Here is a 20,723-nt window from a genome sequence, read left to right on the forward strand (position 1 = left end):
TTCCCTGCTCTGATGACTCTAGCTTGTGTCAAGCTGACTTAAAACTGACTAGTACATATCTATTCCATCCCTTTCACAAATATGAAACAAAATATCCATCACAATATTAACTATGCCACTAGTCCTTCTGTCATTAGAAGGTCCACCCCCACCGACAGGTTTTTTTCCAAAAGGAAAAATTATTACTGAACTATTAAAAGCAATAGCAATAGGGCTAGAGAGATGGCTCCGTGTCTAAGAGCAATGACTGCTTCTCCAGAGGTCCCAGGTTCAATTCCCAACCCCTGCGTGAGAGCTCACAACTGTCGGTAACTCTAGTTCCAGGGATGAGATTCATGACACCCAATATATATGTGGTGCATACAGGCAAAATACCCATACAATTAAATAAATCTTTAAAAAATAAATTATAGCCGGGCGGTGGTGGCGCACGCCTTTAATCCCAGCACTCGGGAGGCAGAGGCAGGCGGATCTCTGTGAGTTCGAGACCAGCCTGGTCTACAAGAGCTAGTTCCAGGACAGGCTCCAAAACCACAGAGAAACCCTGTCTCGAAAAACCAAAAAAAAAAAAAAAAAAAAAAAAAGTAAAAAATAAATTATAAATAATAAATAAAACAATCGCCCTATCATGGCTACCTCTTTATCTATAATAATCATATTAACCTATTCTTCTATATACACTTAGTTTTACACTACCTCACTCACTAGTTTCCTATCAACAAACAGCATCAAAATAGTTAACTACCAAGAAAATATAAAAAATAACTAGCATTCACCCCTCTAACTGTTCTTAGCACTTTAACCCTCCCGCTCTCCCTATAATTGGTTTCCTTAACCAGAAGTTTAGGCTATAATTAGTCCAAGAGCCTTTAACGCCCTAAATTTACCTTCTGCTAGCTAAGGATTGCAAGACTTTATCTTACATCTACTGAATGCGAATCAATTGCTCCTGTTAAGTCAAATCCCCCTCTAGATTGATGGAGCTGACCCCATGAAATTATAGCTAACAACTAAATGCCCAAATACCCTACACTGTGTGCAGTCTACTCTTCTTACCTGGGAGAAGAGGGCAGAAGTCTCGGTAGAGGGCTTTTTTCTACTCCTTTTTCACTTGCAGTTCAATTTGAAGTTCACCTCAAGGCTTGCTAAGAAGAGAACTTAGACCTCTGTGTTTATATTTTTGGTCTGATGCCTACCCAGTCCTTCAAATCTCAACGATGTTGGGATACCAAACCTCCTGTTTGCTGCCTGACCTGTAGTAGTCGGAATGGCTTTATGACTTATAACTTAGTGGTTTTCAACCTGTGGGTGGAGACCATCAGATATTTAAACTATAATTCATAACAGTAAGTAAAATTACAGTTATGAAGTAACAACAAAATGATTTTATGGTTGGGGGTCACCACAATATGAAGAATTGTATTAAAGGGTTGCAGCATTAAGAACGTTCAGAACCACTTGGATTAGAATTTAACTCAAGATGAACTAGGGCCAACCAGAAGCTTTCCTAGGAGAAGACCAAATTTATAATGTCCTTAATGTCTGCTGGAAGCAAAGACCTGTATTTTGAGACCTGTATTTTGTTTATGCCATAGTAAGTTCACAAGTTAAGTAAAATATTCATTCACCTTTATCACCTCTGCAGGTGATAGTATCTTGTCTCCTTGTGAGACCTGCAGGCCCTAGCTTTAGAAGCAATTAGCATTTCCTTTGTTAGTTAACACAGACCTCAGTATTTCCTTTTCAGCTCGGGGCTTCTCCAGACCTGAATTTCACCATCCTACCTCCCCTCCCTCTGCTTGTTTGCTATATAATAATTCTTTTTTTTTTAAATATTTATTTATTTACTATGTATACAATATTCTGTCTGCGTGTATGCCTGAAGGCCAGAAGAGGGCACCAGACCTCATTACAGATGGTTGTGAGCCACCATGTGGTTGCTGGGAATTGAACTCAGGACCTTTGGAAGAGCAGGCAATGCTCTTAACCACTGAGCCATCTCTCCAGCCCCCTATATAACAATTCTTGAGGACTAATAAATAAAGTGGCAGCTTGATCAGAAAATTAGACTTGCTGTCCTTTCTCGTGTCTCTTGTCCCCTCCATTCCTCTCCCTCCTCCAGGTTTATCATGAAACCTTGTTCGTATCTGGCTGGCTGGGACAGATGACACCTAATGTGGTGCCTGAGGCGACCGTGGGGGCTTGAGGAACATCACCGGACACAGAGGACAGGCCTGTCCACTCACTTGAACCACCGCAGCTAGAAGGCAAAGCAAAGGTTCAGCAAAGAATTGCTACGGGGAACCCGGCCATGAGTCAAATTCATAGGTTTTCGACACAGTGAGGCAAGGTAAAATAATTATACCATAAGGCAAGCATTCAGTAAACAGAATTCATTTACTCGTGGACTCAAGAAGTCCCTCAAGACATGGGGAGTAAAGGTAAAATCCACACAGCTATGCCTGCCAGAGTTTGGAATGGACAGGCTGCTTGACAGGCCAAGAGAGCCTGCATCGTAACCCCCTGCTGTGTGGAGCAGCTTCAACCAGAAGCTGCCAGGCAGGTTTGCAAAAAAGAAAACTAGCCTCAGGGAAACTACAGCTTCAGGACAGTAAAAGCAGGTTAAATATGCTTCTTTCTTTCTTTCTTTTTTTTTTTTTTTTTTTGTTTTTTCGAGACAGGGTTTCTCTGGAGCTTTGAAGCCTGTCCTGGAACTAGCTCTTGTAGACCAGGCTGGCCTCGAACTCACAAAGATCCGCCTGCCTCTGCCTCCCAAATATGCTTCTTTTCTATTTCACAATTTTGCTTCTTGGTCAAAAATCTTTAGTTTGTAGGCATATAAATTTATATCCAAGAGGATTGATTTCAATACTGTGGTTCTGTAGGAAAGTTTTAAAGTCAAGAGATTGTAATGCATTCAAAAGTTCCTTAATTGTATAGGATTTTAAAATTAAGCTATCCTGAGATTTTATATTTTCTTATAAAGTTGAAGATTGTTCTTTCAAAGTCTGTGAAGAATTTTGTTACAATTTTAATGGGATTTTGCATTGAATCTGTAGATGGCTTACAACAAGACTTGCTATGTTGGCTCTATCTTCACAAGAGAATAGGAGATCTTTCCATTTTCTGATGCCTTAAATTTCTTCAAAGATTTAAATTTCTTGGGCTGGAGAGATGGCTCAGCAGTTAAGAGCACTGACTGCTCTTCCAGAGGTCCTGAGTTCAATTCCCAGCAACCACATGGTGGCTCACAACTACCTATAATGAGATCTGGTGCCCTCTTCTGGCCTACAGGCAGGATATTGTATAAATAAATAAATAAATAAATAATAAATCTTTAAAAAAAAGATTTAAATTTTTTGTCATACAGGTTTTTCCATTTGTGTGATTAGAGTTACTCAAAAATATTTTGTGGTATTGTGGATATTGTAAAAGATGATGTCTCGTCGGGCAGTGATGTGTGTCCTGTTTATGTGTGGCGTGAATTTGGAACAGGCGATAGCACCTTCTCTTAAGTACAATTTTGGCTTTAGACTTCATGTATCGTGAAACAAGCAAAGTCAAGTTCCTAGACCCTGGAGAAGCTGGAGACTTTCCAATAGCTGCCAATCATCTTAAAAACAAGTATTCTGTTAGGTCATGAGATCTGCAAGGTTACACAGTAGGTCAGCAGCTGACATTTGGAAGGTCAATCCACAGAGATTTACAGTTCTGATGGAGGTTAAATTCACATAGGCACGACCCGTGAAAAACACTGTCTTTTGAATACCTGGTCGGCTTTAACTGCAAATTCTTTTATGTGATAGCATGCTCCCAAAAAGTGTCTTCCTCACAAGTCGGGCACAATTTTCCTGTGTTCTGTTAGTAGAATGAGTTTTTCCCTCAAACTGTGTATTCTGGCAAAGAAAATAAGACAGTCAAACCTTTTGCCCCAGGCTTCAATAAAAAACAACAACAACAACAACAACAAAAAACCCTTAGAAAACTGTTCTCTATAATTAACTCCCTGACAGGATGATTTGACCAAGTCTTTGTGGGGTGATCACAGGGGGAGCTTTCACAGAGCAGAACTGTAGGTGTCCGGCCTTGCTAATCTAAGTCCTTCCAAGATTTATTTTATTTATTTTATTTTTTATATTTGTTTATTATGTATACAATATTCTGTCTGTGTGTATGTCTGCAGGCCAGAAGAGGGCACCAGACCTCATTCCAGATGGTTGTGAGCCACCATGTGGTTGCTGGGAATTGAACTCAGAACCCTCGGAAGAGCAGGCAATCTCTCCAGTCACTGAGCCATCTCTCCAGCCCCCTCCATCCAAGATTTATGATGAATTCGGGCGATACTGCAGGTGTCTGTCCTTGTTAGATCCTAGTGCTTGAGGGATCCTCCATAGGACCTCAGTTGCCCTGAGCATCCTTCACTGGCACCTCCCGGCTCCGATTGGAAACAGCAATTAACACTTTGCACGAGCTTTTGATGCAGTAGATTGTTTTTGTCTAGGTCCCAAGAGGTGGGTGATAAACGGACTATTTATTGACTAACCACGTCCAGATGTTATGAATCACACTTAAGAAACGGAAATTAATGCACGCATTCTTACACCTTTCCCCCAGCTCTCTCAATGGTTTAATTTTTCTCCTTTTGTAACCTGTAGAGGCCCACAGCTGCAGTTGTGGTTAGCTACGAACTAGCTGAGAAGTTTCGCTATGGTCTTCAAAGAATGCCTGTGTCCCTGAGAATTTTCCATGTAGTTTTTGTTTGTTTTTTGTTTTGTTTTTTTTCTAACAAGTTGTTAGTAATAAAAATAGTTGAATGGATTTATTTATGCATGGGAATTTGTAACAAACAGCCTTGTGTGAGTTCAGCCTGTTACCTCTCAGACTAGAAATGTTTTAAAGCCCTTTTGTTACCAGAACCCTGGAAGGAAGTCAGCAGAGCAGGCCTCGGATGGCTTTCGATAGTTATGCGTCTTTGTTTTTTTAGAACATTATGGTTGTCCCTAACAAGAAAAAGAACAAAGGAATCTAATTGGTTGGACTCAGAAGCTCTTCTCCCTCCCTCCCTTCCTCCCTCCCTCCCTCCCTCCCTCTCTCCCTCCCTCTACTCCTCTTCCTCCCTCCTTTCTTCTCCCCCCTCCTTCCCTCTCTCCCCACCTCCTTCTCCCCCCCCCCCCCCCTTTCGCTCGCTCTCCTTTAAGCGTGGCTGCCATTTCCACTTTTCTTCGCCTCCGGCACCTTTCTGGGTGAGGGCGACCCTGGGGGGGGGGGACCACCCTTTCTTTCTCCTCGCAGCTGTATTACGGGTTCATCGGTCCATCCGTCACAGAAACCCAGCCTCTGATTGGCTCCTGCTCTTAGGGCCGCCCATTGAGGGCGGGAAGTAGGGGGAAAGAAGTTTGTTGGCGGGACCGGAGCCGTTCGGTCGGAGCCGTTCGGTTACCGGAGTGACCCGGTGCTGCTGCGGCGGCCGGGATATCCCGCGCCTGGGCCTGAACGGTGAGTACCGGGTCGGGTCCGGTCGGAGGTGGCTGCTGTAGTCGGGACTGATCATCCGGACGGCCACCCTGCCGGAGCAGCGTCCTGCAGAGTGTGGGACCGAGGACCCGTCCACTGGGTGGGGGGATTTGGGTCACCATTTAAGAACAACAGCCTTTGAGTTTTTGAGACAGGGTTTCTCTTTGTAGCCCTGGCTGTCCTGGAACTCACGCTGTAGACCATGCTGACCTCGAACTCACAGAGATCCACTTGCCTCACTGCCTCCCGAAGTGCTAGGATTAAAGGTGTGCACCACCACCGCCGCCGGGCCCGGGTTAAGCCACAGCCATTTTGAAACTTATGTAAAACTAAGTTTCCGGTTCTCGGCTTTCGGCATTTCCTGACCCGATAACTTCAGAATGTTTTGTACTGAAAGACCCCCGCCCAGCTTTGCAAGGCTTGTACTACACGTTCAGGGTTCAACTGAAGACAGCATAAGAGGCTGCCAACAAAAATAAGTGCAGGGACAGCCAAAACAAGATATCTGTCTTGGTCTGAGGGAGGAACAGAAAGCACCGAGAAAAACAACCATGTACCCTAGATAGAGCCAAGTCAGTCCATATCTGATTTTTGGGGATTTGACTTAGCCTTGGACTTGGCCACATTCAAACTGGCCAATGAGAACCCTGTAACTACGCTTCTCGCTTCTGTGCCCGTGCTTTTGCTCCTCAACCCCTATAAAAATCCCCCTACCCCAGCCGGAGGGCGCGCAAGTCCTTCAAAAGACTTTGCCGCCCCAGGTACCTGTGCATCTGAATAAACCTCTTGCTGTTTGCACCCGCACGAGTGGTCTCGACTTATCCTTGGGTAGGGGGTCTCTTCAGAAGAAAGACATCCTTGGGGGGGGTCTTTCAGTACTAGATGTTCCAGGAAGAGTTCCATACCTGCCTTGTTCTTTCTGTAAACCTAGTCACTTGCAAAATCTCCGTCTGTGCGGTTTTGCACGGAATAAAGTGGTCTCTGTCCTTATTCAGTGGGATTAATATTTGGAGGCTTGAATGATATAAGACCCTCTTCCCAAATTTAAAACGCGGACCCTTCCCTTTGAACCTCAGGGACTGGAGCGTCGCCTCCCGCCACGTGTGCATCTTCAGACCCCAGGCTCAAGGACCTCAGACTCACCTCTTGTTTGGCTGGCCCAAGACTACATCCAAAGAAAACCAGTAAGCATCTGTCTGAGGAGGCCTCTTATTAGTGAGTCTTAGTTTTCCTTATATGACATCTGGTCCTGGTTCTGTTGGGATCCCATCTGGGGACGGTGAAGTGTCTTAGTCCAGGGCACTAAGGAGAAGTCACACTCGTTCTTGTCCCCCTGTGCCCTGTGCTGTTTTGTCTTTCCTGTCTCTTTGTCCCTAGTCTTCTGTGGTTTGGACTTGGGGTGACCAGACAAAAAAATGGGTAATAAGACTAGTAAAGTTGATTATTGTAAAGTTGATACTCCCTTAAAGTGTGTACTGGAAAATTTTGACTTACTTTACACCCGTAAGGTTAAGAAGAGTTATTTTGGTCACATTACCAAGAAACAGCTCCAGATCCTCTGTGAACAGAAATGGCCCACATTAGGGGTCGAATGGCCCCCTGAGGGCACCTTCGATCCCGAGGTGGCATGGGCCTTATACGGTGCTGTCATTAGGCTACCCAACCTCATGTACCAGTTTAGATACATTGTGCCTTGGGCACAAGCAACATCTAAGCCACCAGTATGGATGAAGGAGTATATAATCGTAAATGGTCTTCATTTCCCATTGCCTCGCCCTCCTCAGTCCCAGCCCCAACTCCAACCCCTGACTCAGCCTCCGCCTCAATCCGAACCCCTGTCTCAGCCCCCTACTCAATCCCCGCCTCAACCCCAACCCCTGACTCAGCCCCCTACTCAATCCCTGCCTCAATCCCAACCCCTGTCTCAGCCCCCTACTCAATCCCCGCCTCAACCCCAACCCCTGACTCAACCTCAGCCCCCGCCTCAACCCCAACCCCTCACTCAACCCCCACCTCAACACCAAGCTGTATCCCAGCCCTGTAATGTCTGTGTGCCTTTCACCAGCACTGATCTTCATAACCAGAACATCCAGAACCGACCTTCCAGCACCAACGCGAGCTGCATAGATGTTGTGCCTTTAACCACCATTGATCTTCTTAACTGGAGGGCACAGTACCCTCCTTTCAGCACAGACCCCAAACCCCTAATCTCTCTAGTTGAATCTATCTTTCTCATCTACCATCCTAGTTTGGATGATTGCAAGCGTATCTTATATGTGTTATTCACAAGGGAGGAGAGGGAACGGATTCTCACAGAAGCGTCTAAGGCATTTCCTGGGTTCTCTGAACTGTCTGGCGAACTTGTCCTGCTTAGGGAGAGTCCAGACTGGAATTCTAGGGTAGAGAAAGGTAGGAAGTCCCACAGGGTATACCACCAGGCTTTGCTTGAGGGATTGAAACTGGCAGCCCGGAAGCCCACTGACCTTTCCAAGGTGGCAGCCGTGAGACAAGGTACGAATGAATCGCCTTCAGAGTTTCTCGAGCGCCTCCTAGAGGCGTACCGTGAATATACAACCATAGATCCAGAGGACCCGATATTCCTCTCCTCCGTTGACCTGACCTTCATATTTCAGTCTGCCCCAGATATACGGGATGCAATCCAAAACATGCATGACTATCCGAATATGAGTAGGTCGGAATTACTGGAAATAGCCCAGGACGTGTTTAACAATAGAGAATACAAACAAGAGCAGCTGCTAATAAGGCAATTGACTAAGGCTATCACCTCTGCGCAACAATGTGCTGCCTGCAGTCCTGGTCAGAGAACGTACAACGGAAGGAGCAAGCCCCTGCGAAGAAACCAGTGTGCTTACTGCAAGGAGCTGGGGCACTGGAAGCATGAATGCCCCCAACAGAGATGGGTAGGTCCTCCCTGGCCAAAGCCACGCTTTGCTTGAGGACAATAGTGGGGCCATAGCTTTTTCAAATTAGGCCCCCAAGAGTCTATGGTGATCTTTTTAATTAGTGTCAACCTATAAACTTTTCCTTGTCAACATGGGGCCTTCACCTTTGGTTTTTTTTTTTGTTGTTGTTGTTGTTGTTTTGTTTTTTTGTGTCCCCGTCCCCGTCCCCCCTGCAGAATCTCTGTAGCTTTGGAGCCTGTCCTTGGAGCTAGCTCTTGTAGACCAGGTTGGCTACGAACTCACAGAGATCCACTTGCCTCTGTCTGGGATTAAAGGCGTGCACCACCTTGGGGCTGCTCACCATTCAAACAGTGGAAATGCAGGCGAAGTCAGGAGATATAGATGGAGTGTTAATCTGGGAGAGGGACAGCGATGGATTCCTTCATGACGGTCCCTGGATGTGCCCACTCCCTTTGCAGGGAAGAGACCTCCTGAGCAAGCTCCTGGCAACTATCTTATTCTCAGGAGATATGCCTAAACTACAACTAGGGTGCCCAGCCACAGTCCTGACCATCACCTATCCCTCCTCCTCTTCCTCCAAGGCCCTGAGAGGAAATCAAAAGAGCAAGTGATCAGGGATGTTCCAGCTCTCTGGGCCAGAGATAGTCCTTCTGGTCTGGCCAAGCATGTGTTACCAGTTACAATTCAGCTGACTTCTCGGGCCATGCCCATCTGAGTCAGACGGTATCCCATCAGTACAGAGACCAGAGAGGGACTCAATTGCCTCCTCAAGGCAGGCATACTCATCCCATGCCACTTAGCATGGAACTCCCCTTATTACCAGTCCAAAACCTGGGATTAGTACAGTACAGGATTTAAGGAGAGCACATGAGTGGCTGGAAACCTGTTTGCCCGACTGTTCCCAACCCTTATACTTTGTTCAGCATGCTGCTGTCTGAGCATCAGTTTTATACTGTACTGGATCTAAAGGATGCATTTTTCTTTTCCCTTGTCAGAATTAAGTCAGCCTATCTACATTTAAACAGGCTGACCCTGAACTGAGACCATCGGGGGCAACTGAAACTAGACCCAATTACCTCGGGTTCAGCAAATCCCCTGCCATCTTTGATGAAGCCCTCAACCAGGAAGTCATAATTTGAATCCCTTTTCCAACCACAAAGAGGCAGATTAGGGAGTTCCGGGGTTTCATTGGGTATTGCTGCCTCTGGATACCCAAGTTTGTTGAAGTCGCCATTTCCTTGTGCTCAGCCACGGCAGGGGCTTAAAAACCCCTTTGTGGAATGCGCTGAGGGAAGTTAACAGGTCTTCTTTTGTTTTTGTTTTGTTGTTGTTTTGTTGTTGTTTTTCAAGACAGGGTTTCTCTGTAGCTTTGGAGCCTGTCCTGGAACTAGCTCTTGTAGACCAGGCTGGTCTCGAACTCACAGAGATCCGCCTGCCTCTGCTGAGTACTGGGATCAAAGGTGTGTACCACAAGTATCCCCCCCACACCAGCCTGTCACTACTCTCTCCTAAAGGAACTTGAAAGTGGCTCTAGTGTAGGCTCTCCTTAACTCTTCCTGACATCTCCAAGTTCTTCAACCTCTGTGTTTGTTCATGAGAGAAAGGACATTGCCAAAGGAGTCTTGACCCTGGATGTCTGGAAAAGGCTAGTTGCCTACATTTCAAAAAGATTGGATCCTGGGACCTCAGGATGCCCCCTTGTCTATGAGCCATGGCAGCTACGGTAATCCTTCTCAAAGAGGCAGACAAACTTACCCTGGTACAGAACCTAACCACAACGAGCCCATGTGCATTGAGACTCTATTAAGATGCCACTAATTGCTGGATGTCTAATGCTATCTAGCCCAATACGAGGCCCTTCTCCTAGATAAGGATAGATGGGCTTTTGACAAACCCATGGCTATCAACCTTGGTACCCTATTACTGGACAGTGACCCTCAGGAAACCATGTATGACTGGAGATCCTCGATGTCATTCAGGGTCGATGACTAGACCTCATGGCTGGTCCCTTCACAGTCAAGGCAATAGTTTTGTCTGTGAAGGAACTAGGAACACTGGGGCAGCAGTAGTTCTGGGCCAGAAAGGAGTTGTTTGGTCACAAACTCTGTCCAAGAGGCACATTGACCCAAAGAGAGAAATAATGGCCTTAAATCAGGCATTGAAACGGGCCAAGGGAAGCAAAACGGAACATTTACACAGACAACCAATATGCCTTTGCCACAGCTCATGTCCGTGGACAAATACCCAAAGAGGCCGATTAACCTCAGAAGGAAAAACATTACAAAGAGGGAGATGATCCAATTGTTGGAGGTCATCTGGCTGCCTGATGAACTGGCCATAGTACACTGAGGGAGCATCGAAAGGACCCCAAACCCAGGAGAATAATTACGCAGATCAGACAGCAAGAGATACAGCTCTTGGGGACCTTTGCCCCAAACCATCTTGGAGCTATTGGCCATTCCTGAGCCCCCACTCTGCTTCAGTGAAGCCACCCCTATGAACTCTCCAAAGAAGACTGAATTACTTTGGCATGGGAACCCATCAAAATTGCCATGGGTAATTTATATTACTGGATGAGAAAATCTGCATCCCCAGTCTTATTAGGGAAGAACTGGTTAATTGCCAGCCAAAAAGCAATGTACTTATTACCTAAGAAAATCTCAGAACTTAATCTCTCCCCATGTTTGGTTATCCAGACATTGGGAGGTACTTCAAAACATCTCAAACTGCTGTTTGACTTGCACTCAGGTGAGTGCAGAATCGGAGGTGTCACCCCAAAGGGTCTTTCAGGGGGGGGCGATGGTTTTGTAGCTCCAAGAAGCACTATGGTAGACATGGGTACCCTGCAGGATTTGCTTCCCTGGGCTGGACAAACATACATCAGGATGCCTTGCTTTTTTTTTTTTTTTTTTTTTCCAGTTGTAAATGTCCCCAGCCCATTCCAAGTTGGAAGGGACAGAGTTTGCAGTAATCAGTTAAGAATATAATCCAACAGACCAAGACTAACGTTATGGCTTCCATAGGCTAAGGAAAGGAGTAAACCTTAGAGATCTGAACTTTTGAGGGGATGCCATTCAGTGTCTTTGCATTTTTGGCAGCCCCTTCCACAGGATCCTCTAGTGCCTTCTTGAGATGTGAATGCTACCAACCTTAACAGCGGGGAGCATCCAAAGAATCACAATCTAGGGGTCTTCCCGTCTTGGTTCTAGGTAGTCAGTCTTGAGTTGGTGACCTAGAACATTTCAGCAGGTTGGAACAGGTAGTACCTGATCAGTTGTGCGGCCTGGATTTGAGGAAAGTTCTTATCCAGAGTTAATTGCAATCTCTTCAGGGATTCAGAGATTAGGTAATCTGTGCTCTTTATGTGCCCTGGGGACCACTGGGGGTGGCTATCCATAAATTCTTTCACATAGAGTGAGTTTATGAGGATTTCTTTTAAGGTTCTAATCATTTTTTTCTATATTTCTATATGGAAATATATTTCTATATTTCCTGAACTCCGATGGTAATGCATGCAACATAATTTCCAATTTATATTGAGGGTTTCTGAAGTCATTTGAGACAGTCATCTTGGCCATAAAGATCAGTCAAACTCCAGAGTTGGGGAGGCCAAATCCCTTTATCATAACTCCCAACCCCTCTAAAACCAATTCTAATTGTCGGCTGTGGTCATTGTAACATTGTGTTTTCCAACTTAAATCTGGAACATTTGTGATTCTGAAAACTCACGTTGGAATGAAGGAAGAACCTGGGGAATTAGGCTAGGTGCAGTTGGATTGAATCCTGCTTTCTCAGTTACCATCCAGTGATATAAAGTAAGACAAGAAGAGCCTAAACCTATAGGCCCCAGTAGAGACCTCCCAGTACCCCAGGTTCTTGGTTCTTCCAGAACACCCATGTTCCAAAGACTTATGAAGTACTGTCTTGCCTAATCTAACCTCTCCATAGCCCTCTCCTGTTAAAAGGAAAATCCAAAAATCTCTATTCGTGTTATGAGACACCTGATATGGGACAGAAGGAAAGCCAAAATTAAGTGACTGTTCTATTGCCACTATTCTCAATCCTTTGGTTTTACTTTGAGTCTTTAAAACTTTTTTTTGTTGTTGTTGTTTTTTTTGGGGGGGGAGGGTTGAGACAGGGTTTCTCTGTAGCTTTTGGAACCTGTCCTGGAAGTAGCTCTTGTAGGCCAGGCTGGACTCGAAAGCACAGAGATCAGCCTGCCTTTGCCTCACGAGTCCTGGGATTAAAGGCGTGCGCCACCACCACTACCGGGCAAAACTTTCTCAAAATTTATAAAATTAATATATGTGTATATACATATATATTAAATTTTTATGTATTTGAGATTTATTTTTTTGTTATATATACAGTGTTATTCCTGCATGCCAGAAGAGGACACCAGATCTTATAGATGGTTGTGAGTCACCTTGTGGTTGCTGGGTACTCAGCACCACACCTCTGGAAGAGCAGCTAGTGCTCTTACCTCTGCTCCATCTCTACCCCTCTGTCATAATATTAATGGTCATGTAGAATACTAATTCTAGAAAAAAGATTTATTAGCTTCTTGTACATGATTTCCGGGTTTGAGTTACTATCCGGTAACTAGGAATTAAGTTTTTGTTACTCTGGATGTACTTAATAAATTGTGGTCTTTTAACCTTTTTGTAATCTGCTGCATATGACATTTAAAATGCTTAAGTTTTCTGCAGTGAACCGTGACCATTCCTAACAGCAACCTTTGACGTCTCCAAAAGGATGATGGGGCCCCACAACGATTCCACCTGCATTGTGGTAAGGCCATTACACTGACAAACACCACCCAAAGATTGGCTTTGAACTCCAAACTTCTCAGGACAATTTCCAGGTGGCTAGCTGTGATGGTCCAGCCCCACAGGCTCCTCCAGTGCGACTGGACAGCAAGTGATACTACAGCTGGCTCTCCCAGGACTTGACAATGGTCCCAGTTTTCTCAGGGTCCCCTAAAGATGTCGTCACCCCCAAACAGCAGGAAGCAATTTTAAGAACACGACGCCCACATTCCCAAGAGGTGGGGTGGGCAGTTTTTGGTTGTTCAGTGGGTTATGGATACTTGTCATTGTTTATGGGGGTTGGTTACAAGTTATTATTGGTAATGGTCAGGAAAAAACTGAACAAAGGAGATTAGATTCAGGGATCTTCTTCTAAAAAGAAAAAGGGAGGGGGTAAATGATAGGATAAAAGGGTAGATTATTGAATCTACTTTTAAACCAAAGAACTACTAATTTAAATATTTTACATTGGTATGGATTTTTGTATATTGATACAAATTGGAGGTTATTTTTGTTATACTGATTAGAAGTTTCTACTTTTAAGATATTTTTGTATAGTGATACAAATTTAAGGTTATTTTTGTTAAATCATACTGAATATATGTTTCTATTCTTGTTTAAGGTATTGTGTCTAAACAGCTCATTTAACAATGGAATGTAAATTTCTAGTCCTTCAAAGTTAGGGTAATAAAGCAATACAGGTTACCAGTTACATTACAATCAAACTTATAGTTAAGTTAGGTATGTTTTCAAGGTCAAACATATTTCAGATAGACAGGTGGTCTTCAAAGACTTCAGAGATCATCAGAATATGGCATTTAAGATGTTTTAATAACATAAGATTTTTTTTTTTAATGACAATGAGACATGTCTCCTCCTGGCAGCACCAATCTACTTCAGAGAAGATGATGGGCATCAAAGAGCCTCCATATGGAGTTTGCTTTCTTTGTGGCAGAAGTTATGCACTAGGCAAGAAACTGCCCTTTTCTCGACTGCTGACAGTATGCTGTCCTAATTGGACACTCAGGATCATAAAGAAAGTGACTGCCGGACTTTGCCAAGACAATGTGGGACAGTCCTTCAAAGTTCCTGCTTTACAGAAAAGTCTGTCAGATATTCTAGGCCTGTAGGCTGAAGATGGATGCCCCAACGTTACAGAGGAATCTCTGTTGACTGTCCAGGCAGCCAGCTGTTTCTGTCATTTCTTAGTTTGGGAAGCTGTTTTGCATGTCCTGTTTACTAAGGTAATATTATATCCTTCTCAGGTCTCTGATGAAGTTGAAGACTAGATAGTTATACTTTTCTTGTTACCAAATTCAGAAAAGAAGCTCACAAAAGAGGTAAAGTGTTTTTTATTTAGACAAGAAGGCAGAGCCGGGCGGTGGTGGCGCACACCTTTAATCCCAGCACTTGGGAGGCAGAGGCAGGTGGATCTCTGGGAGTTCGAGGCCAGCCTGGTCTACAAGAGCTAGTTCCGGGGCGGGCACCAAAGCTACAGAGAAACCCTGTCTCCAAAAAAACAAAAACAAAACAAAACAAAACAAAAAGGCAGAAACTTATTCCTTCATACTGTGAATATATGTCACTGTGATTGGTTTAATAAAGAAGCTGACTGGCCAATATCTGGACAGGTAGAGGTTAGGTGGGAGAGCCAGCCAAACTAGGAAAATGCTGGGAAGAAGGGTGGAGTCTGTGAGTGAGGAACAGATGCAGAGAGAAGCAAGGTGGGCATGCTGTACTAAGAAAATTTATGACACCATGTGACAAGGCATACATAGAAACTTAAGAGTTAGCTGGTAACAAGCCTGAGTTCTTGGCTGAACATTAACAATGAATATTAAGCCTCTGTGTGATTACTTGGGAGCAGCTGGTGGGACAGTTGCCATGCTACTGGCTCTGCTGTGCACAGAATAAAGCTTGCTTTGATTTGGCCGTAATTTGTGCTCAGTGGTCATTATTCTTATTTGGTGGGGTTAACAGGGGCTTCACCAGGAGCACCCCTCAGCCTATCTTGGGGACCTTGCTCTGCTCTTTTGAGCTCCTACCAAGGGAATTCATTGTTTTGCAAATGGGTGTTGCGTGGCCCTCCCCCTGGGAATAATTGATTCACTGAGTCCACTAACTTTTTAAAAACTTACTATTGGTCCTACAGAGAGGTACCAGGAAAAGGTACCTGTGTCGTTGGTTATTCCAATTGAGGGTCCAAAGGACTAAACAAGGCAAGAGTAGGTGGTGGACCTGGCTGTGGTCCAGGGAAGTGGTGACACTCCTGGAGTCACCCACCTGCCCACCCAGGTAGTGGCCTGGCAGGGCTTCACAAGTCCCCCTTGCTCTACCCTCCCGTGCATTGCCCGGGCTCCAGAACTCTGCTGTGGTCAGTAGACCTCCACTTCACTGTTCTTTCGGGATCAACCAGAAGCTGCTTTTTCCTTTTGGAGAAAATTTCTTCCTGGGACACCAGATACCTTTGGGTGCAGCTGTTTCAAGGGCTCCGAAGTACATTTCTACAGTATAAGCTAAGATTTTTTTGTTTTCATTTTTAGTTTTTAAAGTTTTAATTACTGTGTCCAAGAGAGCCATGAAATAAAAATAACTCTAACCTGTGAAGCCATTTACCCAGGGACAGATACTTCCTGAAATACTCGAGGCTATTGTTCATGTAAGATAACAAGCTACTGTTGGACTTGCACCAGCCTGATCACTTGTGAGCAGGAGATGCATTAGGATGGACACTTGCCCCCCCATTGGATATAGATATGCAGGCAGGAAGTGCTGCCTGATTGGACCTGATGGGAAATATGGTGTTGCCTTTTTAAGCCTCTGCAAAATGTGACTCACGACCATCACCATTTTCTGGGAATCCAGAAATGGACCCAACCTGGGTCCATCATCCCAGTCGGTATTTAATTAAAGCTTCATTCAATTTGGCCCAAAATCTTACTGTCACCTGGCGGGATTAACACTGGCCTCTTGAGTGCTAGGGTTATAAGCAAGCGCCACAGTGCCCATCTCAAGAATTCCTAGGAACACGACCACAGGAAGTCGGAGGGGCATGATGGCCCAGACCCTAATCCCTTGCTGCACTTTAGGATGACAGAAGGTAAGCAGCTTGTGTCCTGATCTTTAAAGTGACAATTCCTTGGGCCGAGATTTGCTCATTGATAGCTAGCATGCAGAAAGCCCTGGTTCAAAGCAGACATGCTGGCACACACCTGTATTCCTGTTCTTAGGAAGTAAAGGCAGGAGGACCAGGAGTTCACGGTAAGCCTGGGCTATGTGAGGCCGTCTCAAAATGGTGGTAGGGTACACTAATCTCAGAAGTATAAATGCTACTGGGTGTGGGGGAGTGGGGCAGAGGGAGCAAAAGCTCTCTGAGTTCCAGGAAATCCTGGTCTATATCAAGTTCTAGAACAGCCAGGGATACAAGTAAGATCCTGACTTTTTAAAAAAGTGTCAGCTTTATGGTTTTAGGAATCCAAATTAGAGCCAGGTGTGGTGGTACACATCTTTAATAATCACAGACAGAAATCAGCTTGAGCTACATGGGCCCTGTGGCAAATAAGGTAACTGAGAAATTGCACTGTGGTGCACTTTGAGCACAGATCTCTACATTCCTGATCTTTACTTTCCTTCTGACTTGAGTTACTGAAAGCTGTGTCAAAGTTGTTTACCAGCTCTGCCTCACGAGCACGTGTTGCCTTGGTCTTGAGGATCAGAGGATGAGGTTTTCACCTGTTGGCCCACTTGACTGTTGGGTATATGAGCCTCCGTGGTGCTTTTGAATAAAAAGCTTCTTACCAGTGACTTAGAGGTCCGTGTCTCTGTCTCTCTGAGTCTTTGTGTGTTTCAACCTCCAGCCCCTTGCCTGAAACTCGCGAACTGAATAGTAGCACATAGAGTGCAGACAGGCATTGTGCACGGCAGGGGTGTGTGTAAAAGATCTTTTTAGTAACCTTAGACACACACACACTCTGAGGTCACACTCTTTACTTCACACACTCGTTATTGTTCTGTTTGTATTCTAACAATCCTGTCCTACTTCACGCTTCTTTGCCCTAAAAACTCTTATCTAGCCGTGTGGTGGTGCAAATGCATGTAGACAGATTATATAGATATATACAGCTTTAATAAGGAAATAGACTTACAGGACCACAGGTTCCCGCGGAGTACTGGAAAAGCGGAGCAAAAGAAAAGGGCTGCTGGGCTCACGCCCGGCAGATTTATCTGTAAACATTAGCCCGAGGCGAACACGCCCCCAATGGGTGGGGCTATGTCCCTACATCTCCCCCTTTTGTCTAAATAAGATAGAACCAAACCAAATACAACTATATACAATAATAACAAATAATAAATATAACAAACAATATTGAGAACAAAACTTTTGTTAAACATTTTATCTCAAGGAGTCTAAATAACATAGAGAGTAACTACAATTATATAATTTTTAACTCCGTCAAAGATCTGAGAAGGGAATAAATATTACTTAACAATCAAAAAATATCCAAAATGTGCAACAATTGACAGAGACAACTGACTACCTGGGCAATCACCCAAAGTCTTGTTTGCAATGTTGAGTCAACCAACTTTGGCTAAGGCCTAACATAACTGGCATACCATTATTAAAGGCAAGGAACTTTTTTAGGACTATCCTACCCTGTCTTGGCAAGATAAGACAATCCTGTTTTATCCACTTAGGGATATTTTGTATCTTTGTTAGAAGTTGAGGTATGGGCTTTTTTTAATCCAAAGGCCAGTTCTGCCAAGAAGACAAGCTCCCAGTGGAGTGTCTTTGGTGTTCAACGTTTTCTCGGGAGTAGAGTGGTGTTGCCAGGAGTAATTGTGTCTCTTTGGCATAGAAATTTTAGGTTAGATTAAAGGCCATTTTTTACAGCTTTTTGAAGAGGCTGAAGATCATACTATTTATACTAAATATAATCTCTATGTAACTAAAAGACCTGATAAACTTAAAAATAAATATGACAAACATATAATTTTTAATACCTATCTAACTTTGAAGACTAAAAGAATAAACAATTGTGCAATATATGAAGACAATGATCTTTAACTGTAAACAATGTCATAGTATCAGAGGTAGAAATGTACAATGTAATATGGTAGATGTATCAATACAATATGGACAAAGTTATAAGCATACTCATACAAAAATAGAGGTAGGAACACTCATATTTAATATTTAACATATCAATATACAAGAAACAGTACCAGTACAATTTTTTATAGACAGTAATTTATAAATACCAATCATCCCAAAAAACCAGTTACCCCCTTACGCCCCCAATGGGTGGGGCTATGTCCCTACATAGCCGGGCGGTGGTGGTGCACGCCTTTAATCCCAGCACTCGGGAGGCAGAGGCAGGCGGATCTCTATGAGTTCGAGACCAGCCTGGTCTACAAGAGCTAGTTCCAGGACAGGCTCCAAAACCACAGAGAAACCCTGTCTCGAAAAACCAAAAAAAAAGGGCTGGAGAGATGGCTCAATGGTTAAGAGCATTGCCTGCTCTTCCAAAGGTCCTGAGTTCAATTCCCAGCAACCACATGGTGGCTCACAACCATCTGTAATGAGGTCTGGTGCCCTCTTCTGGCTTGCAGGCATATACACAGACAGAATATTGTATACATAATAAATAAATAAATATTAAAAAAAAAAAGAAAAACCAAAAAAACAAAACAAAACAAAACAAACAAAAAAAACCTCTTATCTACCGGAACCTTGAAACGATAAGGGCGTCACAGAGTTGTTTCTAATTGGTCAAGAGCACATTCCTAAAGCAGTTCAGGATGGCTCACAGATGACAAAGGGGAGGGCTAACTCTCAGCCGGTTGTTCCAAGAAGCTCCCTGATCCCCACTGGGTATAGTTCCCAGAAGTCACTAAGAGAAGCCCAGGCTTCCAGGTGACTGCAGTGTTGTAGAGTAATAACCACATGAAGGCAGGTGATGGAGACGAGAGGGAGATGTAACTGGCAAACCCAGGGAGCAGGGACAGCAGAGGCTGCCAAAGGGGGGAGCTGGCAACCACCCCGAGAGGGGCTGCAGGCCATGCCTGGCCCACATTCCTCTAATCTGGAGCACTCATCACTCCTTCTGCTGTTCTTTTGGAGACAAGGCCACGCATGCGCAGAAAATACAGCCTCAGTGGACTACGAATCCCAGTGGTACAATGGAAAGCCACGCGTGTGCAGGACATTTTCTCCCAGACACACCTGAGCTCCCCTTTAAAAACGGGGGGACACCTTAACCCGCCCCTTTTTTCCCCCTCTCTCCTTTCGTCTCTACACCCCCGTCCCTTACCTGTTGTCCCCATTAAAGTTCGCCCACGTGGGACCCCGCGTGTCTCGTCTCTCCTTCCCCAACTCCGCGTGTCTCGTCTCCCCTTCCCGAACACCCCACATAAAAAATAATAACACCTTCCCAGGTGCCTTCCTGTTGCCACTTACCACGGGCACCCTCGGGGTGTCAGAACAGAGATGCTAGAGATAGATTCCAGGCCCTAGCGGCTGTACTACTGGTACTGGAACTAGGGTCAGTTCTGTTGTTGCTGTCAAGGAAAACTTAACACCAGGCACACCAACCTGCTTTTCATCTGTAGGATAGTCTTTGGGCTTCCTAACGTCTCTTCCCTACTGTGGGCTGTCTGGCTGTGTGAGGCAGTCTTCACTGCAGGTCCCCTACAGAAAGGATACAACCGGCTACCCTTGCCATGGACAGTCCCTTGGGATGGGGACCTTCCAACAGTGATGGCCATTTTCACACTTCAGTGTGTGCTCTGGTTGACGTCCTACGCACAATGGCTTCCTTTAGGGGTCAGCAGCGGTGGACCATCCCACAGAACAGCCACGCAGGATTCTTGGGGCTCTGTGCTTTGTGCCTGTTTTTCTTTGTGTGCCTTGATTCCCAGACAAGAATCTGTCTCAGGCACAGAACCAGCTGGAGTGGAGATGAGGGGCTCCATGGGAACCATTGTTCTGCAGGCTGAGGGAGCCCTGACCCACTGGAGTGGGACAGATAAGCCAAGCTGGATGCTCAGTGGGGGAGGGGCTGGAGTACAATGACAGCCAAGGGCAGAATATATTGAAAAGGGGACAGTATCCCAGTGACTTGAGGGGAGTGGGGTAACTATTGCTAAGGTTTACAAATGCCTCTGCTAAAAAAATGTATGCACTTCCAAGTTCTTGGACAGAGTGGAACCCTGGCAGAGGTTTTTTTTTTTTTTTTCTCGATTGCTGGTTGTTGGGAAGGAGGTGGGCACAGCGGGGATCCCAAGCTTTGCCTGTAGCTTCTGTGCCACCAAAGGCTATGGTTCCTTAATGTCCACAGGGACTGAAGGGCCTTTTGCTGATCTGCTTGGATGAGCCTCACAGCAGTAGGAAGCCAGCTGTGTGTGTGGATCAGCCGCGGTCCTACCTGGCACACCCTTGCAATGGACAGGACTTGCTCCTTAGTGCGGCAGCAGCTGA

At 44.9% G+C, this 20,723-nt stretch overlaps 1 protein-coding gene across 1 annotated transcript; it reads left to right on the forward strand.

Annotated features, from left to right (window-relative positions):
- The first annotated feature begins 5,425 nt into the window (after positions 1–5,425).
- LOC130865329 (uncharacterized) lies at positions 5,426–15,173 on the forward strand. Its single transcript, XM_057756343.1, has 2 exons — positions 5,426–5,496; positions 6,591–15,173. The coding sequence occupies exon 2, from the start codon at positions 6,930–6,932 to the stop codon at positions 8,469–8,471; it is 1,542 nt and encodes a 513-aa protein (XP_057612326.1). The 5' UTR covers positions 5,426–5,496; positions 6,591–6,929; the 3' UTR covers positions 8,472–15,173.
- The last annotated feature ends 5,550 nt before the right edge of the window (positions 15,174–20,723 follow it).

This window comes from Chionomys nivalis, chromosome 23, assembly GCF_950005125.1.
Source record: "Chionomys nivalis chromosome 23, mChiNiv1.1, whole genome shotgun sequence".
NCBI lineage: Eukaryota > Metazoa > Chordata > Mammalia > Rodentia > Cricetidae > Chionomys > Chionomys nivalis.